This window comes from Drosophila guanche, unplaced genomic scaffold (assembly GCF_900245975.1).
Source record: "Drosophila guanche unplaced genomic scaffold, DGUA_6, whole genome shotgun sequence".
Lineage (NCBI taxonomy): Eukaryota > Metazoa > Arthropoda > Insecta > Diptera > Drosophilidae > Drosophila > Drosophila guanche.
Genome location: NW_022995746.1, coordinates 1,425,192 through 1,443,118, shown reverse-complemented (window position 1 = coordinate 1,443,118; position 17,927 = coordinate 1,425,192). Strand labels below are relative to the sequence as shown.

The 17,927-nt window shown below is 44.3% G+C and overlaps 1 protein-coding gene across 1 annotated transcript; it reads left to right on the top strand.

Annotated features, from left to right (window-relative positions):
• The first annotated feature begins 760 nt into the window (after nucleotides 1–760).
• On the top strand, nucleotides 761–17,569 carry LOC117582174. Its single transcript, XM_034269777.1, has 9 exons — nucleotides 761–1,514; nucleotides 12,365–12,945; nucleotides 13,006–13,744; nucleotides 13,812–14,087; nucleotides 14,152–14,369; nucleotides 14,436–15,977; nucleotides 16,041–16,449; nucleotides 16,514–16,667; nucleotides 16,728–17,569. Exons 1-9 carry the CDS (start codon nucleotides 1,477–1,479, stop codon nucleotides 16,965–16,967), a joined length of 4,197 nt encoding a protein of 1,398 aa, XP_034125668.1. The 5' UTR covers nucleotides 761–1,476; the 3' UTR covers nucleotides 16,968–17,569.
• Nucleotides 17,570–17,927: the final 358 nt, after the last annotated feature.

Sequence of the window (17,927 nt, the reverse complement as noted above, 5' to 3'; positions counted from 1 at the left end):
TGGGGTTTTGGGCGCTTACATCACAGCAGGAGGGAGACCCGACAGCAAGATGGTGTCTCGTCTCGTCTCGAGACTCGTCTCACAATGAGGCTGAAACTTGTTTCCTCTCGACTCTTTGCCAGCAATAAATATTTGCCTCCCCTCACTCACGATGTCTTCTTTTTTTGTCTTTTTTGGAATCTCTGTGTGTTTTTTTTTTTGTTTTTTGCAAATTACAAAAATAATAAGAGAGACACAAAGCGCGTGACTCCTTTCACAAGATGCTTTTGATTTGAAATCTAAAGTGCAGACAAAAGGTGTTAAAAAATAAAGAAGAGGTAACAACAAAGCCTGCAATGGTGTGTCTGTGTGTGTCGGTGTGTCCGTGAGTGTGTGGGCCAAGTAAAATTGGCCAAAACTTGCCTCTGACCGCAAAAGCGAAACAAAAGCATGAGTTTTGGCCTGATTTGTTGTTGTGTATCAATGTCCATGGAGTCCCATGCTGTGTAGTCGAGTGTATGCCAGTCGCATCATTTTTTACTTTCTCCCCTTTGCAAAGAGATAGAGAGAGAGACGATTTGGTGCTTGCTCAGAGAGCGGGAGAGATTGAGAGAGAGAGAACCGGCAGAGAGCCGGCAAGCTTCGCCTTCGGCTTCGGCGCTACCGGTTTGCTGCCAGCCGAAGCTGTTGGAGGGGGCTGCTTACAGCAGATCCGTTTTGGCGTTTCTGTGCTTTTGCCTTTTAAGCCCGGCCACCGTGGCTGGCAGCTTTCAGATACGTTTTTGCTTCTGCCACAGTCAGAGTCCAGAGTCTGTGTCTGGGTCTAAGACAGAGTCTGAGCATCATCTGAGTCTGTCTTGGTTTCGGTTTCGGTTTCGATTTCGTTTGTCGTTTGTCGCTTGTCGTTTTCGGTTTCATTTTCGAACTCCGTTTGTCAGTTCGTTGGCGCGTTCGCACGTATCGAGACGTGTGCACGGATCCCAAACTTATCGCTTGGTCGCTTCGTCGCTTTGTCGTTTCTTGGCCAACATAGGCTCGTCGCTTTGCTATTCGGGTCAATGCTGTACTCTGCATTGCCAACGTTATGCTAATTACCGAAAGGATACAAATCATAGCATACATCATCGGTTACAATCTCTTTGGCAAGACGACTACTCCGACTGCGACACCGACACCGTTCGTCCACCGCCGTTGCTAAATTCTTCGCCGAGTGCTTTCAAAAACCACAACCACTGAAATCAACTGAAATTCACCCTCGAAGAAGAATATCCAATACAACAAAAAAAATATTTATTTAAAATATCAATCAACAACAAATTTGCAAAACGTGCCAAATATAATTTAAATCTATTTATTTTGTTTAACAAAGAGCTAATAAGTCTAACTATATAAATTATTAAGTCGTTTAATTTAAAAATACCCCCCATAAAAACACACACACACACTACAACACCCAAACGAGAGTTGCCGCAGGAGCAGCCAATCGACTGCTTCAGCATGACTAAGCAACAAATGCTTTTTAGTTTAATTTTATGGTGAGTTTTGGCAGTCATTCTAAAGTTTGATATTAATATAATAATATGATTAAGCTGTGTGTATTATTTGAGTGGAAATTTTGTGTGCTGTTTGCAGCTCAAAATGGTGCTGAGTGTCCATTATATTTTCTGATTTGATGTATCCTTGTGATAAAGTGAGCGAAAATTGAGTTTAATTGTTTATTTAATTAAGCAAGTGGCCATGTCAATTTTGTGATAATTTTAATTTAATTTATTAAAGACTCTGTGAGAGTCGGCTGAGAGATTTGTGAAGTTTTCAAAAAATCTACTAATCATCCTTTTGGGAAGTTTCCATTTCAAATATTAATATGGATTCAGCAAAGTTGAAGTAATTTCTGATATTTTCTAGCTCTTCATTTCTGCTCCTTCTCGTTCTCGGCATTTTTGTTTAAATATTCAACAAATATTCTGCATTTCATATATCAAAACTCAAACATTAACATGCGATAAATTCTTCTAGATTTCTTGATATTATTGTTAATTTATGAATATGTTTTTCTGCGCAAACTGTTTCTGTTTGACCTTTGAAACATGTTTTGTGTCGCATATTTTTGGCTGAATTTATGGCTTCAATTTATGCATTAGCCTGAAGCTCTAAAAACTCTTCTCTGTTGGCACGAGCAGGCCTACTGCGAGTGCACACAAACACGCAGTAAAACGCAGATGGATGGCCATTAAGCCAAATTATGGCTCGTACGGAATTTGGCTGGGTATCATTAATCACAAATTTTCCACAACTCAGCGCGAGTCAACGGAAGTCAAAGATTGTCAGAGTCGGCGTCAGCTGATGGCACGGCGATGGCGATGGCGATGGCACTTCCCCATTTGCCTGGTCCTTGGCTCTGTGTATTAATTATGAAAACTACTCGTATTATATCAAAAGAATTTGCATTACACACAAAGGCAAAGGCAAGGCGAAAGAAGAGAAGCAACCACTTGATTAAATAGAAAGATATATGACCATTAGTATTTATTTGATTGAGGCGTGATCAAAAGACACAGTCTCTCAGTCGGTCGATCATGTAATCGCATCGATTTGAATCGATTCGAATTGGATTGGTTTGGATTTCTTTGCTCAGCGACAACGGCTCTCGTGGCCTGATGAAAAATCAATTTCTTGTGTGTGTGTTAAACGAGGTTTCACTTTCATTTCTCTCACTCTCTTCGAACGGGGGGGAAGATGCCAAAGTCGAGCTGAAAGCCAAAGCGATCCCCAAGCAGCAGCAGCAGCAGCTGCCACCGCCACCACAAAGAGTCTTTTCGCTTTTTTACGACGCGTAGAGTGTGTTTGTGTGTCGTGCCAGGTGGTTTTTGGAACGGTTACACAATCATGACTTTATTTTCGTTTTCAGTCTGGTCTGGAGTAGTTTTTTTTTTATTTCTGTATCTGTATCTGTGTCTTTCTTTTCTTTTTGTGTTAACCGCATTGACATAATTTCCAGCGTAGGCATCCCATCCCAATGCTCAGAAAACTTTACATAATTTCGAAGGCGTAGCCTGGTACGGCTGTCGGCTGTAGGCCTGCAATTAATTTTATTGATGCTTCCGTTGATCTTCTGCTTGGCTGTGACTCGAGGGGGGCCTACATTAAATTAACAAATTTTCGTTGTAAATTTATGAGAGGTGACTGCTAAGTGTAGAAAGTTTCTCTCCTCGTAGTCGATCGCATTAATTTGGCGCTCTTGTGTTAATCAATGTGTAATTTATGCAAATTGAGACGCTTATGCAATGCGTTGTTGGATAATCCTGCCACACATCGCATCGATCTTTGAGCTGTGGTGGAGTCGACATTGGTGGGGCCAGCTCTCAGGCTGAATCTGAGGCTGAGGCTGTTGCTGAGGCTGTAAGCTGAGGCTGGGGCTGGGGCCTTGGCCAGTGGCTGTGACTTCTTTGGCTTAGTCATGCGGCACATCGACGCTCAGAATGCAGCCAAGCAACTTGATTGCTCAGGCAAATTAAGCACAAGTGTTGGATGGAAGTTTACAATGAAGCTACGACACTGACTCTCTGCCTCGCTGCTGTGTCTCTGCTGCTGCTGCTGCTGACATTGTCTAGTTGACACACTTAAGTCACTTAAATCCAACTCGTTGTTGCTATCGTAGAACTCTGGCTAAAAGTGTTCGTCAAGTGTTTTACCGAAAACACTCTCAAAATAACATAATTTTTCAAACATTTTTGGTTGACGTCAAGGTTTGTCGCCCCCTCGGCCTGTTTGCCAAATTTCATATTTGTGGATATTCATAATTATGATTTTAGCCAGCTAAATATATTTTTGCCAGATAAATTAGAGCATTCGCGTGGGTCTCGGGGGCGGTTGATGAAACGAAAGACTTAGGCAACGAACTTGAATTGAAAAGCGGTAGCAAGGCCAGGCCGGATGTGCGTGGGTGTGGATTATGGCCTGACACGTGCCACAGGAGGAGCAGCACACAGCAGGCGGGGTGAGAGAGCACTGCGAGGGCCATAGAGTGAAGGATGAGCATCGAGCTTAAGATCTCTTTTTAATTGCCATTCAAATGAGTTTAAGTCTTGTTGGGTCTACTTTTATGGCAGCCAATCAATCAGATAGCAGAACTAAAAACTTGTGGGAACAAATATAATATTATTTGATTTTTGTTTTCATTAAACATGAAATAAAAACATAGTCCCTAGTTTCCATCCTCATTCCTATGAGCTTGTTGCGATTTATCTATTGCAGAACTGGCTCCAGACATCAGACAGCATTCATTAAACCCACAAGCCAAAAAAAAACATTCGAAAACTGGCGCCGCGCAAGCGTTTTTGTATCTAGAATTAGTCAAGAATTTGTTGTTACTTTTTGTGTTATCCAGAACTGCTTAAAAATCAATTAGCTACGACAGTGGATGATAAATAAGTAATCAACGAATCAACAGAACGACGCGTGGGGTTCAAGGCTGAAACTGAAACCTGAGAATTTCTCAGCTTAGGCATATATCTTTTTTCTGGTTTCTTTTTCTTTTCCCTTTTTTTTCGTTGGTGTGTTTTGAATTTAATTTACAACTTCTGGCCGTCTTTCGATTGTCTGTCATTTATCATATTTATTATACAGCGTGGTGTCTGTGTGGAGACACGTTTCTTGTTTATGTCCAAAGTCTGAGCTGAGTCTAATATATTGACTAATTAATCATCGTTGTGTTGTGTTTGTTTAGTTATTTAGAAACTTAATCACTGAAAGTTGATCCAGTGAAAAGTTGAATAAACCTTTTCGAGTGGCGGCGGCATGTGGCAGAGCCGCACAGAGAACTCCTTGTTCTTCCTGGTGAATGGCATTCCGAGATCCGAGATCGAGAGCTCGGTGTGTGCAGTAGTTGACCCTGAGAGATTATGCATAACTATGTCGTTGGCCAACTCCAAGTGATTCAATAAATCAAGAGGCCTGAGCCGTTGCTCAACTTGTTTTACTCCACCAAGAATATAATTCAACAATTCCACACAAATATTTCTGCGACTGTCCGACGCTCGGCGACTCTGTACGATCTACCAGTGCCTGTCTAACCACTTTACGTTCATATGTGCATTCATACATGTACTACATATATGTGTATATGTATCCCCAAAAACGGGTCCCAGTCCCCGAAAAAATAAAAGTAATTCATGCACAGCAGCTGGAGTGTCTAGATATGTATCTCAAAAAGTAGCTCAAAGAAACAGAGCACCAAAAGGCATTGTCTGCTGCAGTTTTTTACCCCTCTACCAGCCATTAAAACATACATACACATGTACATATTTGTTTACATACATCTTTTTAACTACTTGTTTATTTGGGTTAAAAAGAAATTTATAAAAAACCCAAAAATAAAGTCTCTGCTCTCAAGATAACGGCACACGGCATCCGTTAATACAAAAAAAAAAAAAATAACTAAAAATAAAAAACTTCAACAAAATAACCAAAAATCATTAACAAGTAAACCAAAAATATCGAAACAGACGAAAGTGAAATTTACTGTTGTTGTTGTTGTTGTTTCTGACAAGCGACGTAATCAACTTCAACTTCAGTTTGTACACAAGACACAGGATGAAGTGGCGGCCAACAGGCTTGACTGGGCCTCAACTTTTTTGAGTATTTCTCTTATCTTTTTTTTTGGACAAACGGAACTAAAAATTGTTTTAATGTGGCTGTGTGCCTCTTCATTTCAAAAGAGCTTAAAGAGCCTTTTGAGCACATTTTGTTGACAGCCATAACCTGTCCCTGACTTCCGTCATTGCAAGGTGCAGCTTGTCATTTTCATTTTACATAATTTTTGGTATGCCGAGGATGCGTCTGTCTGCAGCTGTTGATGAGCGTGAAGATCGTTCAAAGGCTATGGAAAGTTGTTTACGAGTTTTTAAAGATGGAGGGAGTATAGTTTGTGGAAAAATGGTAAACGGAAATTTATAAAAGTGTTACCTATAGTTTGATGCAGTAAAAGAATGTGGGGAAGACAATGTGTGGGTGTTGCAGAAATTTGCAAAGACTGAGAAGAGTCGCCAGCTGCCACAGTTAAAGGGTGAATGCTGTGAAAATAGCAAGAAAATTATATGAAAATTGTAGGTAGACTTATTTTGAATTTAATTTTATTTGAATATACATTTTTACAATAAAATAAAATATGAAGAACATCTCAAGTAAGTTCTCTGTAAAAAAATATAAATAAACTTGTGTCTGATTCGAATGAAAATAAACCAAAATGAGTGTACATTCTTCTTAAATGATGTACCATTGATTTAGCCTTACAAAAACGACTTGTACACATTGAATAACTCTATCGAACGTCGACGAGGCAGCTACAACACCTGTTAGTCAACAAGTTGCCATGATGTACTAACCACGACTAAGCTCTCTGAAGGAAAGACCACCCCTTCCCTTCCGCTGGTTAATTATCGAGAGGAGGTGTGTCCACCAACTGCAGCCATCGCAGAGGTTGATGTCATTGCATCTCACATCTGTGTATGAGTATCTTCAACCTCTGTACACACATTGGACTCAGAGATCTTTGCTCATATATATTTTGGGTGTATTGTTTGTACCCCTCTCACTTAACAGCTATCTTTATCTGCCCAGTCATCTACCCATATTGGTCTTATCTCAAATTTCCATACCCAAAAAATCTCTTTTCACTTTCTCACATTTCACCTTAATTGGCCACCCAAAAAAGATTGGGCCCAAAAAGTTTTCACTCAAAACCATCTGGGCACTTTACACGACGATTATGGGCTATTAGGGCGGGGCATTGTCACAATACGAAGAGCTAAATAAGCCACAGAAATAGTTTTGCCAAAATGGGTCACTGGTTGCCACTTGTTGAATCCCTCAACACGACCTTGATGACGCCAGTAAGGCGTATAACTGGCGTATAATCGTACAGAAAATCGCATTGGTACGCAGCAATTTGCATGCAGGCGGCACCCTGTACGCGTAAAAAGAGACAAACATAAAGAGAGAGAGAGAGAGAGAGACAGAGAGAGCCAGAGAGTGGTAGAGTGTGAGGGCAAAAGCTGCTCTTCGGATTGTTTACCAATATCAAGTTGTATGCACTTTCGCAATGAAAACGAAAGTTACGCCCCGCATTTCTTGGCTCCAATGGGTGTATATGTATCTGTATCTGTGTGTGTATGTGTGTGTGTCTCTCTTATATGTGTGCTTCTGTGTGTTATAGGCAGGCGCGTGACTTGGCCAACATTTACACTTTCTTGCCATAAAAAGCAACGGGCCGCGGACAGACCCCCATACACATGCATAGAATTATGATCTTCACGCCTGTTGGCTTCGTTCGCTTCGTTTAAACATTCACCCAGGGAGCGACAGTAACAACAACAGCGACAACATCTGTGGTAACAACAACATCAACAACAACCACAACAATCTTGGCAATGTAACATATATTTGAAGCCACATCGATGAACGTCACTGACATGAGGCTCCGGCTGCTGCTGAAAGAGAAACAAGAAATGGAAGGCTAACCTCGAGGTCGAGGCTGAAGATACTCTAGGTGATTGATAAATGCATTCTGTGGTCTGTGCACAAAGAAGATAAATCTGTGGAAAGTGAGTTTATTGAGGGAATAGTTACATTCCATCTCTGCTCTTCCAAAATCCACATACAATCAAGTTACCCCTTGTCAGAGTATGCCAAACATTGCATCATTGCATTTGCGTTTTGACGTTGATGTCAAATGATCATCAATGTTGCAGCTAATGATCATCACTCTGTTAATGAAGTGCACTTGAAATCTTACCATATGCAGATCTTCACTTTGCTTCGTTTGTGGAGCATGTTTCCTCATCAACTCATCAACTCCAAGCAAAGGCAGACGAGAAGTCCGTGTAAACAAAAAAGAAGATGAGGGTGTACTGTCTTCAATCATGGGTACAAACATTTCCTTTTAGCTTTTGTTGTGGGTCTACTCCTAGCCCATTGTGTAATGCACAGAGCCAAAGCAATAGACAGAGAGACAGACAGCAGCAGCAGCACAACAGAGAAGTGTAGAAAAAAGTGTAGAAAAAACTGCTGGATTGGACGGGTATTCGTACCTTTAATATGTACATATAATGTTGTTAAGGTAGGGCCAGTACTCGTACTCGACTTGAGCTTGGCTTAGCAACTTTGCATTGATTAAGTTTGTTGTTTGAAGAACTTTGAACTAACCATTTGGTTAGATAACAAAAGAGGTTCTGTTGATGCTGAGTTTGAGGGGAGAGCTGAGATAATTGAGATATGTAACCATTGGGCTATCAATCAAGTGAATGGGTGATCACATAAGCACAGATCTGACTCCCTATTCGTTCTCTCCAAAGTCCCAGTCTTGCCTTTGTGCCAGTAGTGTATCCAGGACTCGACTATAAACCCAACATGACTTTCGCTTTTTTGTTTCGTTTCAAGTTTTTGCATGTCGTAGTGACTGCTGTCGTCGGTGTTCCTGTTTATCGTGGTGTTGGTGGTAGGAAATCATGTGCGAAGTCACATGACTGCTGACGATGACGATGACGCTGACGCTGACTCTACGTGCCTTTTCGGGTAATTGCAGCAAGACATGGATGCCTCAAAAAAGGTGTTAGCAGGCACATATAAACACACATATATATACAACATTTTGTGGCTGTCTGTCTGCATATTTGGCTACGAATTGTTGATAATGAAAATGAGTAATGCGCATACCAAGTCGGCAGTTGATGGCTTCCGCACTGAGGCGGGTGTGTGGCTGCCACAGTAACCCATTTGTCCGCGTATAAGCCCCTTCTTTAGAGCCATAAATAATTTGCCATAAAGTATATATTAGCTGTAGCTGTCGCTGCTGGTGCTGTTGCTGCATGATTTGGCAATTGCCATCGCATCGCGTCAAGTTTGTTGCCCAAGTCTTTTGTTTGCACCGTTCGCTGATTGCGCAAAAGCGATTGCGCGGGTGCTCCCTCAGACATTTCCTCTATGCGAACTGTAAGCCGCTTATGGTGGGTCGAGTGGGTGCCTTATCTAAGGCCACTTACCGCCTTAATCGTTGCGATTCGATCCGACAATTAATTCGTGAGCTACCGTACTATCAGCACTTGCAAATCGAACATAAATTGCGCATGGAATTTATGCAAAGTCCCCCCTTAGCATAATTATTGCCTGCAGCACAATCTCTTTATTAAATAATTCCATTTACAATGATAAATTGTAAGCAATTGATGAGCTTATGCAACTCGCACTCCATAGATTGTTCACAGAGTTTTTCTCTCTGGTTAATAACTATTTTTAGGACTGGCACGCGTTCATCTTAGCTCTTCTCTTAAGTGGTTTATTTACTGGTTTGACCTGTTGCATGTGCCATTTGGTATTTTCACTGTTCTACCTCACGTGTTCCTTAATTGGCAATCGATCGACGAGGCGTCTGCCTGATGACTCACCCGACGATTGTACAAAATGCTGTAAACAAAATGCAAATATGAAGCCAATCGCTCGCTTACAATGGCATTTTTTTGTTGCATTTTTATACTCAATCAAATCACTCACTCAAAACGCAAATCATAAGTGTCCGAAGCGAGCACTTTATGGGAGTTACAATCACCTCGAATCAGGTTTAGATCTGACCGATAATCAAGTGCAATTTTTATGAGCGATAATCCCCCATCAGAGAACATGAACTCTGCCTTTGGGGATCAGCAATTTCCATACTGGCTGCCCTGCCAGTCGTTGTATTCGTCACTGGAGGGGTGTCAAGAAACCTTCAATAATTCCAAGAATATCTACAAGATTTAAGAGCCTGTAAAGTGCATATTTTGGAGCACATCACATGGCAAATAAATTCCCAAAATTACCCGATATGAGCTAACGAGTTCCACTTCCGTTTAATGTTAAGCAACTCCCCGGACAGATTGCGATTGCTGATAAAAGAAAACTTTCCATTTCAAAGTTTGATTTATTTAATTGTTGAAAAATAAATTGAAATACAGCAACAAACAACAAACAGTCAAACGGCAAAGAAGAAATGATAGGTATTGGTGTCATAATGCTGTTAAATAACGCATACGCCGCATGTGCCGTCCATTTCTATTTGCGGTTTCCCATTCATACCGTTTTTTGTTTGTGTTTGTGTTTGTGTTTGTGTTTGTGTTTGTTTTTTATGGGATGGCATCCACACATGACACACATTTTTGCATTTGAGTTTTACGGGCTGGTGACATAAATACCGGGTAGAGCCACAGTAAAAATAAAAACCATAAACAAACAAATGTAAATTGCTGAAGCTCCTCCTCGCTGCCACTTTCCGGGGGCTTTCGCTTTCAGTTTGAGTTCAGTTTTCGCAGTTTTTGTTTTTGGGGCGACGTGACGGCGGCAGTCAAGTTCTGCAAAAGTACAAATAAAAAATACGATTGCCGCGTGCCTTCCCGGCTGCCGTGCCTGTCTGCCAATATATTACAATATTTTTTTTGTGGGCCAATTGGTAGTCTGCTGTCTGCATTGGCCAATGGCATCGACTGGCCCCAATGGGCAGCCGGCATACATCTGGCTGTTTAATGGGTAATCGGATTGCATTGCGAATTACTTTTGGGCAATCACTTATATATGTGAGGCTTTTCCTTTGGGCAAGAATTGTTGAATGAGCGAGGGAATTTTGTAAGCTAATTTATGGGTAATTGGTGCAATTTTGAGGGTCTTCCAGTAGCCTAGATTTGGTTTATAAAATATATGCAAATACCTAATGATATAGGACATACTTTGGTGCAAATTCAAATGCTTTTTCTGCATGCAACTCTTCCATAATGATATAGCAAAATCAATGCCATTGATTGGCAGCTTTTGGTACTCGTAGTTTCCCATATCTGTGCTCATCAATTTCATATAATTATGTTAATTCAAAAAACAAACAACTAGACACCAGGGAAAACGCATTCGTTGAAGCATTAAACATTTCCTATAGCTATATTTTGCAACAAAACTGATTTATGTGTCTCTTGAACTCCAGCTACAAGCTAAGAAATCTCTCAAAACAACTCCCATCGGTGACTTAAAAGTTAATGCCAAAAATCGAACTCTAGACATACAAATCTAACCTTGAATAAATCGCTCAAACTCCACAGCCAAAATACCACAAATGACGTTCAACTCTTAATTGAGTGCTAAACAAAATAAAAAAAGCAGCAAAAGTAAAACTAATTAAAACAGAAACCAGTGGAGCAGCTGAATGAGAGCTTAAATTTTTATCCGATATCAGTTTTTGCATCTAGAAATTCGGAATATTTATGTATGTTAGGGTGCCATTGGAATGAGCTCATTAGGCAGGTTCCAAAGCGGATCTTCTACGCCCACATCCAGCCTCAAGTCTCCACTGGAGATTGCCGCATAAGATTTGTTGCATAATCTTTCAGTTTTTACCTCAAGCATAAAATTGCAAATTAATGTCAATGGAGGTACAAACAAGAAAGAAACTTCATCACGTGTGCTGGCTGGCTGGCTGGTCGAAATTTATAGAAGGAGAACCCCATAATGACAGGCCAACAAAGTACAGGCAGGCAGTATGTCTCTCTGTCTATCAGTCAGTCAGTCAGTCAGTCAAGAAGTCAATCAGGCACTCAGTCAAGCAGTCAAAGCCTTTTGGGGGCACCTCCGCACACTTGAACGGTGACGCCGCCGCCGTCATTGTTCATAATTTTGAAATTGATTAGTTCGACAGACGACGAGGTTTCTCATATCCGGTTAGCCAGAATTGCTTGGAGCTATCCATATAAACACTCGCACACACTCCTATGTACTCTCGCAACTATCAAGCTTTATTTATATTCATAGTTTTCGTTTTCGTTCAGGCATGAGCCTCAATTTAATTATTAATCAAAAGTGTGCAATGTGAGAAAAGTGGCAATTAAATGCCGGAAAATGTGCTAAAGCCACTCCGAGTGAATGAATGAAACGGGAGACGTTAACATCACGTGGAATGTGGCATGGCCTTTTTGGGTTAAACCGAATTGTGATAACAAACAGATAGGAAAAACACTGACAGAGATGGGTAAAGCCAACAGCAGGACAGCAATTACTGGGATGAGTAAGCAAGAAGTTCAAGGAAATACTCTACCTAAATGATCTGCCAGTTGTGAATCTCTTGCCAGATGAATCAGCGCTCTGCATACAATCAGAAATGTTTGCCACTAGAGCGAGTGTTGAGTGTGGTTTATTGTGTGGTGTGAAAACTCGTACTACAAGCTATTGTTTATTGTTTATTGTGTATTGAGTCAGGAAATGATATCGAAATTGGCATTTGATGATGTATTGTTATTATGATTTATGGCCTTAAATCTTCACATTCTTCCAGCAATTAAACTCCCATTTAAACCCACTCTTCCCTCCTCTCTTACAGCTGCCTTAGTGCTTCCAGCCTGTCCCTACGCATACCCGAAGACCTCGAGAATGGCGCCATCAATGCGCTGCACTCTGAACGTGCCCGTTCGCTGACCCAATGTAACCCCACACAGACTGGTGAAGGCAGCGTTGCCGGCGACTACGATGTCTGTCCGCCCAGCAAGTACCGCCAACCCACGGCCGAGTGCAACAATGTGTCGCATCGCAAGTGGGGCGCCCGTGGGGACATCTTTCAGCGCCTGCTCAATGCCGACTATGCCGATGGTGTGAGCCAGCCGAGAAGCTCGCGCGGCACCCATGCCCTGCCCGATGCGGAGCTGGTGATTGAGCAGCTGCAGCGCCATGTGGAGAGTGAGCTGCGGCATCCGCACATCACGGCCATGCTGCCGGCCTGGGGCCAGCTGCTGGCCAACGATCTGTACGAGGTGGGACAGCTGCCCATCAGCGGCAAGTGCTGCGAGCGCGAGGCAGCCGTCAAGGATCCCAGCGAGCTGCAGCAATGCTTTGTGCGTGCCGGACCAGACTGCAAGGAGTACAAGCGATCAGCGCCAGGATTTGACTCAGAGGCGTGCCAGAAACGTAAGTAAAGGGAAGTCAAAGAAAGTCTTTAGCTAAAGGATCGATTCTTTCTTTCCATAGATACCCGCCAGCAGATGAACATTGCCTCGGCCTACATCGATGGCTCTGGCTTGTATGGCTCCACGCGCCATGAATTCGATCAGCTGCGCACCTACATCAGTGGCGGAGTCAAGGTGGAGTCTTGCAGGCACTGCCAGGTGGCTGGTGCCACTGGGGCACTGCATCGTGCGCTGCTGCAGCAACACAACAACATTGGCGAACAGTTGGCACACATCAATCCGGAGTGGTCCGAGGAGGATGTCTTCCTCGAGGCCAGACGCATCATCACGGCCACCATTCAGCACATTACCTACAACGAATTTCTGCCTTTGGTCTTGGGCCAAGAGACCACCGCCAAGGAGGGCCTGCGACTGACTGCCGAGAAGCATTCATCGAACTATTCGAGCTCTGTGCGTGGTGGCATCTACAATGAGTTTGCCACCAGTGCCATGCCCGCCTTCTGGAGCATGTATCCACCCGAGATGCTGGCCAAGAAGATGTCTGCCCACGAGCTGCTGTCGATTGCCGCACTGCAAAAGTCTCTGGTGCCGAGTCAAATCAATGCCGAGGGCTGGTCCGAGCTGGCTCTGGCTGTGCATCGTGGCCGGGATCATGGTGTGGCCTCGTATGTTCATGCTCTGGACATCTGTGAACGTCGCTATGCCGATCAGCGTTCCAGTGCCAATGTGACATTCGATACGCTGTCCCAAGTGACCAACATTCCCGGGGAATACATCACAAATTTGCGAGAAATTTATCAGTAAGTTTGAGAGACTTTCCTCACCTTCAACTGCTCCATTTTAATTGCTATTTTCTCCACCCCTTAGAAACGCTGAAGATGTTGATCTGTTGGTGGGCGCTCTGCTCGAGGAGCCTGCTGTTGGCGCACTCTTTGGCCCCACCATCACTTGCCTGTTGACGCTGCAATTCGAGAAGATCAAGCAAACGGATCGCTTCTGGTATGAGAATGAGATTCCACCTTCATCCTTTACCCTCGAGCAACTGAAGAGCATTCGTCAGACATCGCTGTCGGGTCTGCTGTGTGGCTCACATCAAGTGAGCACAGCCCAGTCCAAGGCGTTCATTCTAGAGGATAACTATCTGTGAGTACACATCTGGGGGTACACTTGAATTGTCTCTTTAGAACTCTTTTTATCTCTCCCTCAGCAACTCTGTCTTGGACTGCGAACAGCTGCCCAAATTTGATCTGAAACCCTGGCAATCGAATGCCGAGGATGAGGTGCACGTGGAGCATGTGGAAGTGGAGCCCGAGACCAAGGAAGCCTTTGCCGAACTCAGTCCCGAGCTCATTGAAGCTGCCGTGGAGCGTGCCAAACTGGAGTTGGAGGAGCGCAGACGTTTCGAATACGAAGTGTGGCGTACAAGTGGGTTTCAGCTTAGTCTCTAACTAATTAGTCAAACTAATTTGTGTCTCTCTTTTACTCCCACAGAGGGTGGCATTAGCGCACGTTCGCCCGACGGCACAGCCGCTTCCTTCAGCAAGGCCAATCTGGCCGCCTTAAATATGGCCAACTCCTCGCTGATCTTCGAGCTGGCCTCCAATGAGATTGTCAAGACGCTGAATCACATAACCCGACGCAAGCGACAGATATTCAATCCCAATCAGAATGCCTTCAACCGGAATGAGCTGACGGACACGCTGCAAACGGTGGACATCAGCGGATTGATTGGTGGCGCCCAGAAGCACGTAGAGGACTGCCCAGAGCCCGCACAGCAGTGCGATGCCAACTCCCCCTTCCGCACGTTGTCTGGCAGATGCAACAATCTGCGCAATCCCAACTGGGGCAAGTCCTTGACTACCTTCTCCCGCCTGCTGCCTGCGCAGTATGAGGATGGCATTTCGGCGCCACGCGTGACGGGTGTCACGGGCACACAGCTGCCCAATCCGCGTACCATTTCCACGACGATTCATCCGGATATCTCGAACCTGCACACACGCTACTCCCTGATGGTGATGCAGTTTGCGCAGTTTGTCGATCACGATTTGACGCTGACGCCGATACACAAGGGTTTCCATGAGTCCATCCCCAGCTGCAGGTCCTGCAACTCCCGCCAGACGGTGCATCCCGAGTGTAATCCCTTCCCCGTGCCCGCTGGGGATTTCTACTATCCCGAGGTGAATGTGACGAGCGGCGAGCGCTTCTGCTTCCCCTCCATGAGATCGCTGCCCGGACAGCAGTCGCTTGGACCCCGTGATCAGATCAACCAGAACACCCACTTCCTGGACGCCTCGATGGTGTATGGTGAGTCCACTTGTGTGTCCAACAAGCTGCGTGGCTTCTCTGGTCGCATGAACAGCACCGTGCATCCGATACGCGGCAAGGAGCTGCTGCCACAGTCAAACTCCCATCCCGAGTGCAAGTCCCGCAGCGGCCTCTGCTTCATTGGCGGCGATGATCGTGCCTCCGAGCAGCCAGGACTCACGGCCGTGCACACCGCCTTCCTGCGCGAGCACAACCGCATTGTGGAGGGTCTTCGTGGTGTGAATCCCCACTGGAATGGCGAACAGTTGTACCACCACACGCGTCGCATTGTCAGTGCCCAAGTGCAGCATATCGTGTTCAATGAGTTCCTGCCTCGCATTCTCAGCTGGAATGCCGTCAATCTTTATGGCTTGAAGCTGCTGCCCCAAGGCTACTACAAGGACTACAATCCCTCGTGCAGTCCTATTGTTTTTAATGAATTTGCCGCTGCTGCCTTCCGCATTGGTCACTCGCTGCTGCGTCCCCACATTCCCCGTTTGAGTGTGCAACATCAGCCCGTGGATCCTCCCCTACTCCTGCGTGATGGCTTCTTCCGCATGGATGCGCTGCTCCAGCCAGGACTCATCGATGAGATTCTACGTGGACTGGTGGCCACACCCATGGAAACCTTGGATCAGTTCATCACCGGCGAGGTGACCAATCATCTGTTTGAGGATCGCAAGATTCCATTCTCTGGCATTGATTTGGTTGCTCTCAACATTCAGCGAGGTAAGTGGAGAGACAGGACTTCCATTTGTGACTCCCAACTGATCATCTGATCCCATCCTTCAGCTCGCGACCATGGCATTCCGTCGTACAACAATTATCGCGCTTTGTGCAACCTGAAACGTGCCACCAACTGGAACGATCTGAGCCGCGAAATACCCACCGAAGTGATCAGTCGCTTCCAGAAGGTCTATGCCAGCGTGGATGACATTGATCTATTCCCCGGCGCCATGACAGAGCGTCCGCTGCAGGGCGGCCTCGTCGGCCCCACTCTGGCCTGCATCATTGGCATTCAGTTCCGACAGCTGCGCAAATGCGATCGCTTCTGGTATGAGAATCAAGCGTCCGAGGTGAAGTTTACGGAAGCTCAGCTGGCTGAGATCCGCAAAGTGACGCTGGCCAAGATTGTGTGCGAGAATCTGGAGATTACCGGCGACATGCAGCGTGCAGCCTTCGATTTGCCCAGCAATTTCTTGTAAGTTTTGCAACAGATTTGAGACTTTTATTGGATGTGCAACTGATTTTTGTTTTCCTTACAGAAATCCACGTGTGCCCTGCGCTTCAATGCCACAAATTGACTTGAATGCCTGGCGGGAGAATGTCCAAGGCTGTCAGATTGGCAGCCGCAATGTGCGTGTGGGCGAATCAGCCTTTCCATCGCCCTGCACCAGCTGCGTGTGCTCTTCAGAGGGGGTAAATATCTATAATAAATTTCTATAAAGATTACCTTTTACTTATCATTCATTTCTGCAGGCTCAATGTGCCTCGCTGCGCATCACGGACTGCGGCCAATTGATACGTCAGTGGCCCAAGGAGGCTATTCTACGCGATGAGGTGTGCAACTCGCAGTGCGGCATTTACTTGACCGGACAGCAGGCCAGCGGCTTTAATCCCCAGCAGCGCCAGGGACAGGCACAGCCGCGTGTCACACGTTCGCGTAATCAGAATCTGTTCAAGTTTCCTGATCTAACGCCATTCATTGCATCCTTGTAAAGGGAAAGGAGCAGGCAGAGCAGCAACTTCCAGATCGATCAACAATTTGCGCATTTTGTAAATAACTTTTGCGTTTGTACATAAGTTTCTTTTGATGTTTTGCTTACCTAAAGACTTTTCCAATGCATATACGAGATATATACACACACACATACATTACATTACTCCACAAAAGATACAACCCACTCGGCCCAAAAATCATCATCAACTGGCAACATGCCGCTGCATGCAGCTTGCATTTGCCATTTAGTTAAATTTCTCCTTTTAGGCTCGCAAATAATTGTTTAAGAAAAACAACAAAACAAAACTAATTCCACAAGCATTTCGATGTGTGTGTTTTTTGCTATTTTACAACATTAAACATATCAGTTTAAGTGTGTACAATAAGTGCATATCGATGTACTGTACGACTACTTACATATGTATGACTAATAAACATAATACTATACATTTAAAAACAGATCATTTTGATCCTACTGCACTGTAGCCACAGTTTATGTTCTGTACCTGCTGCTGTAATATTTTGTATGTGGAATTTGCAGCATGGAAGTGGAGGACATATTGTAGAAATATGTTGTAGAGTAAATAAATGATAATACTTAGTTGGCAGCTGGGCTTTTCATTCATAGAAGCATTCAGTCGGCACTCATTCATTTACAACTCATTCAACACAATTGAAAATTCCAAATTTAGTATCACGTCTCATGTGATCGTGACTATGGTCTTTTTAATCCCTCACCGCCAAAGATTGCATTCCTTCCGTCGAACACTCTTTCACACTGGATCAAAGTAAGGCTTAAATGCAGTCTTCGTTGCCTGGGTCAGTGCGACACTCACAAGGAAATCTCTGCCGCTTGAACTTTAAGGAGAAGCCTAGACATGAGAACGGTTGATGTCAAGAAAATGTTGGAACTTTTGATCGATTCCTTCTTTGAGAGTTGTTGATTTCCTGATCTTGTG

Excerpts from the sequence above, each read along its gene's own strand:
- LOC117582174 (XM_034269777.1), top strand. The coding sequence starts at position 1,477 with ATGACTAAGCAACAAATGCTTTTTAGTTTAATTTTATG. Across the intron at positions 14,088-14,151 it reads ATTCTAGAGGATAACTATCT|CAACTCTGTCTTGGACTGCG; the intron begins GTGAGTACACAT and ends TCTCTCCCTCAG. Across the intron at positions 15,978-16,040 it reads TGCTCTCAACATTCAGCGAG|CTCGCGACCATGGCATTCCG; the intron begins GTAAGTGGAGAG and ends CCCATCCTTCAG.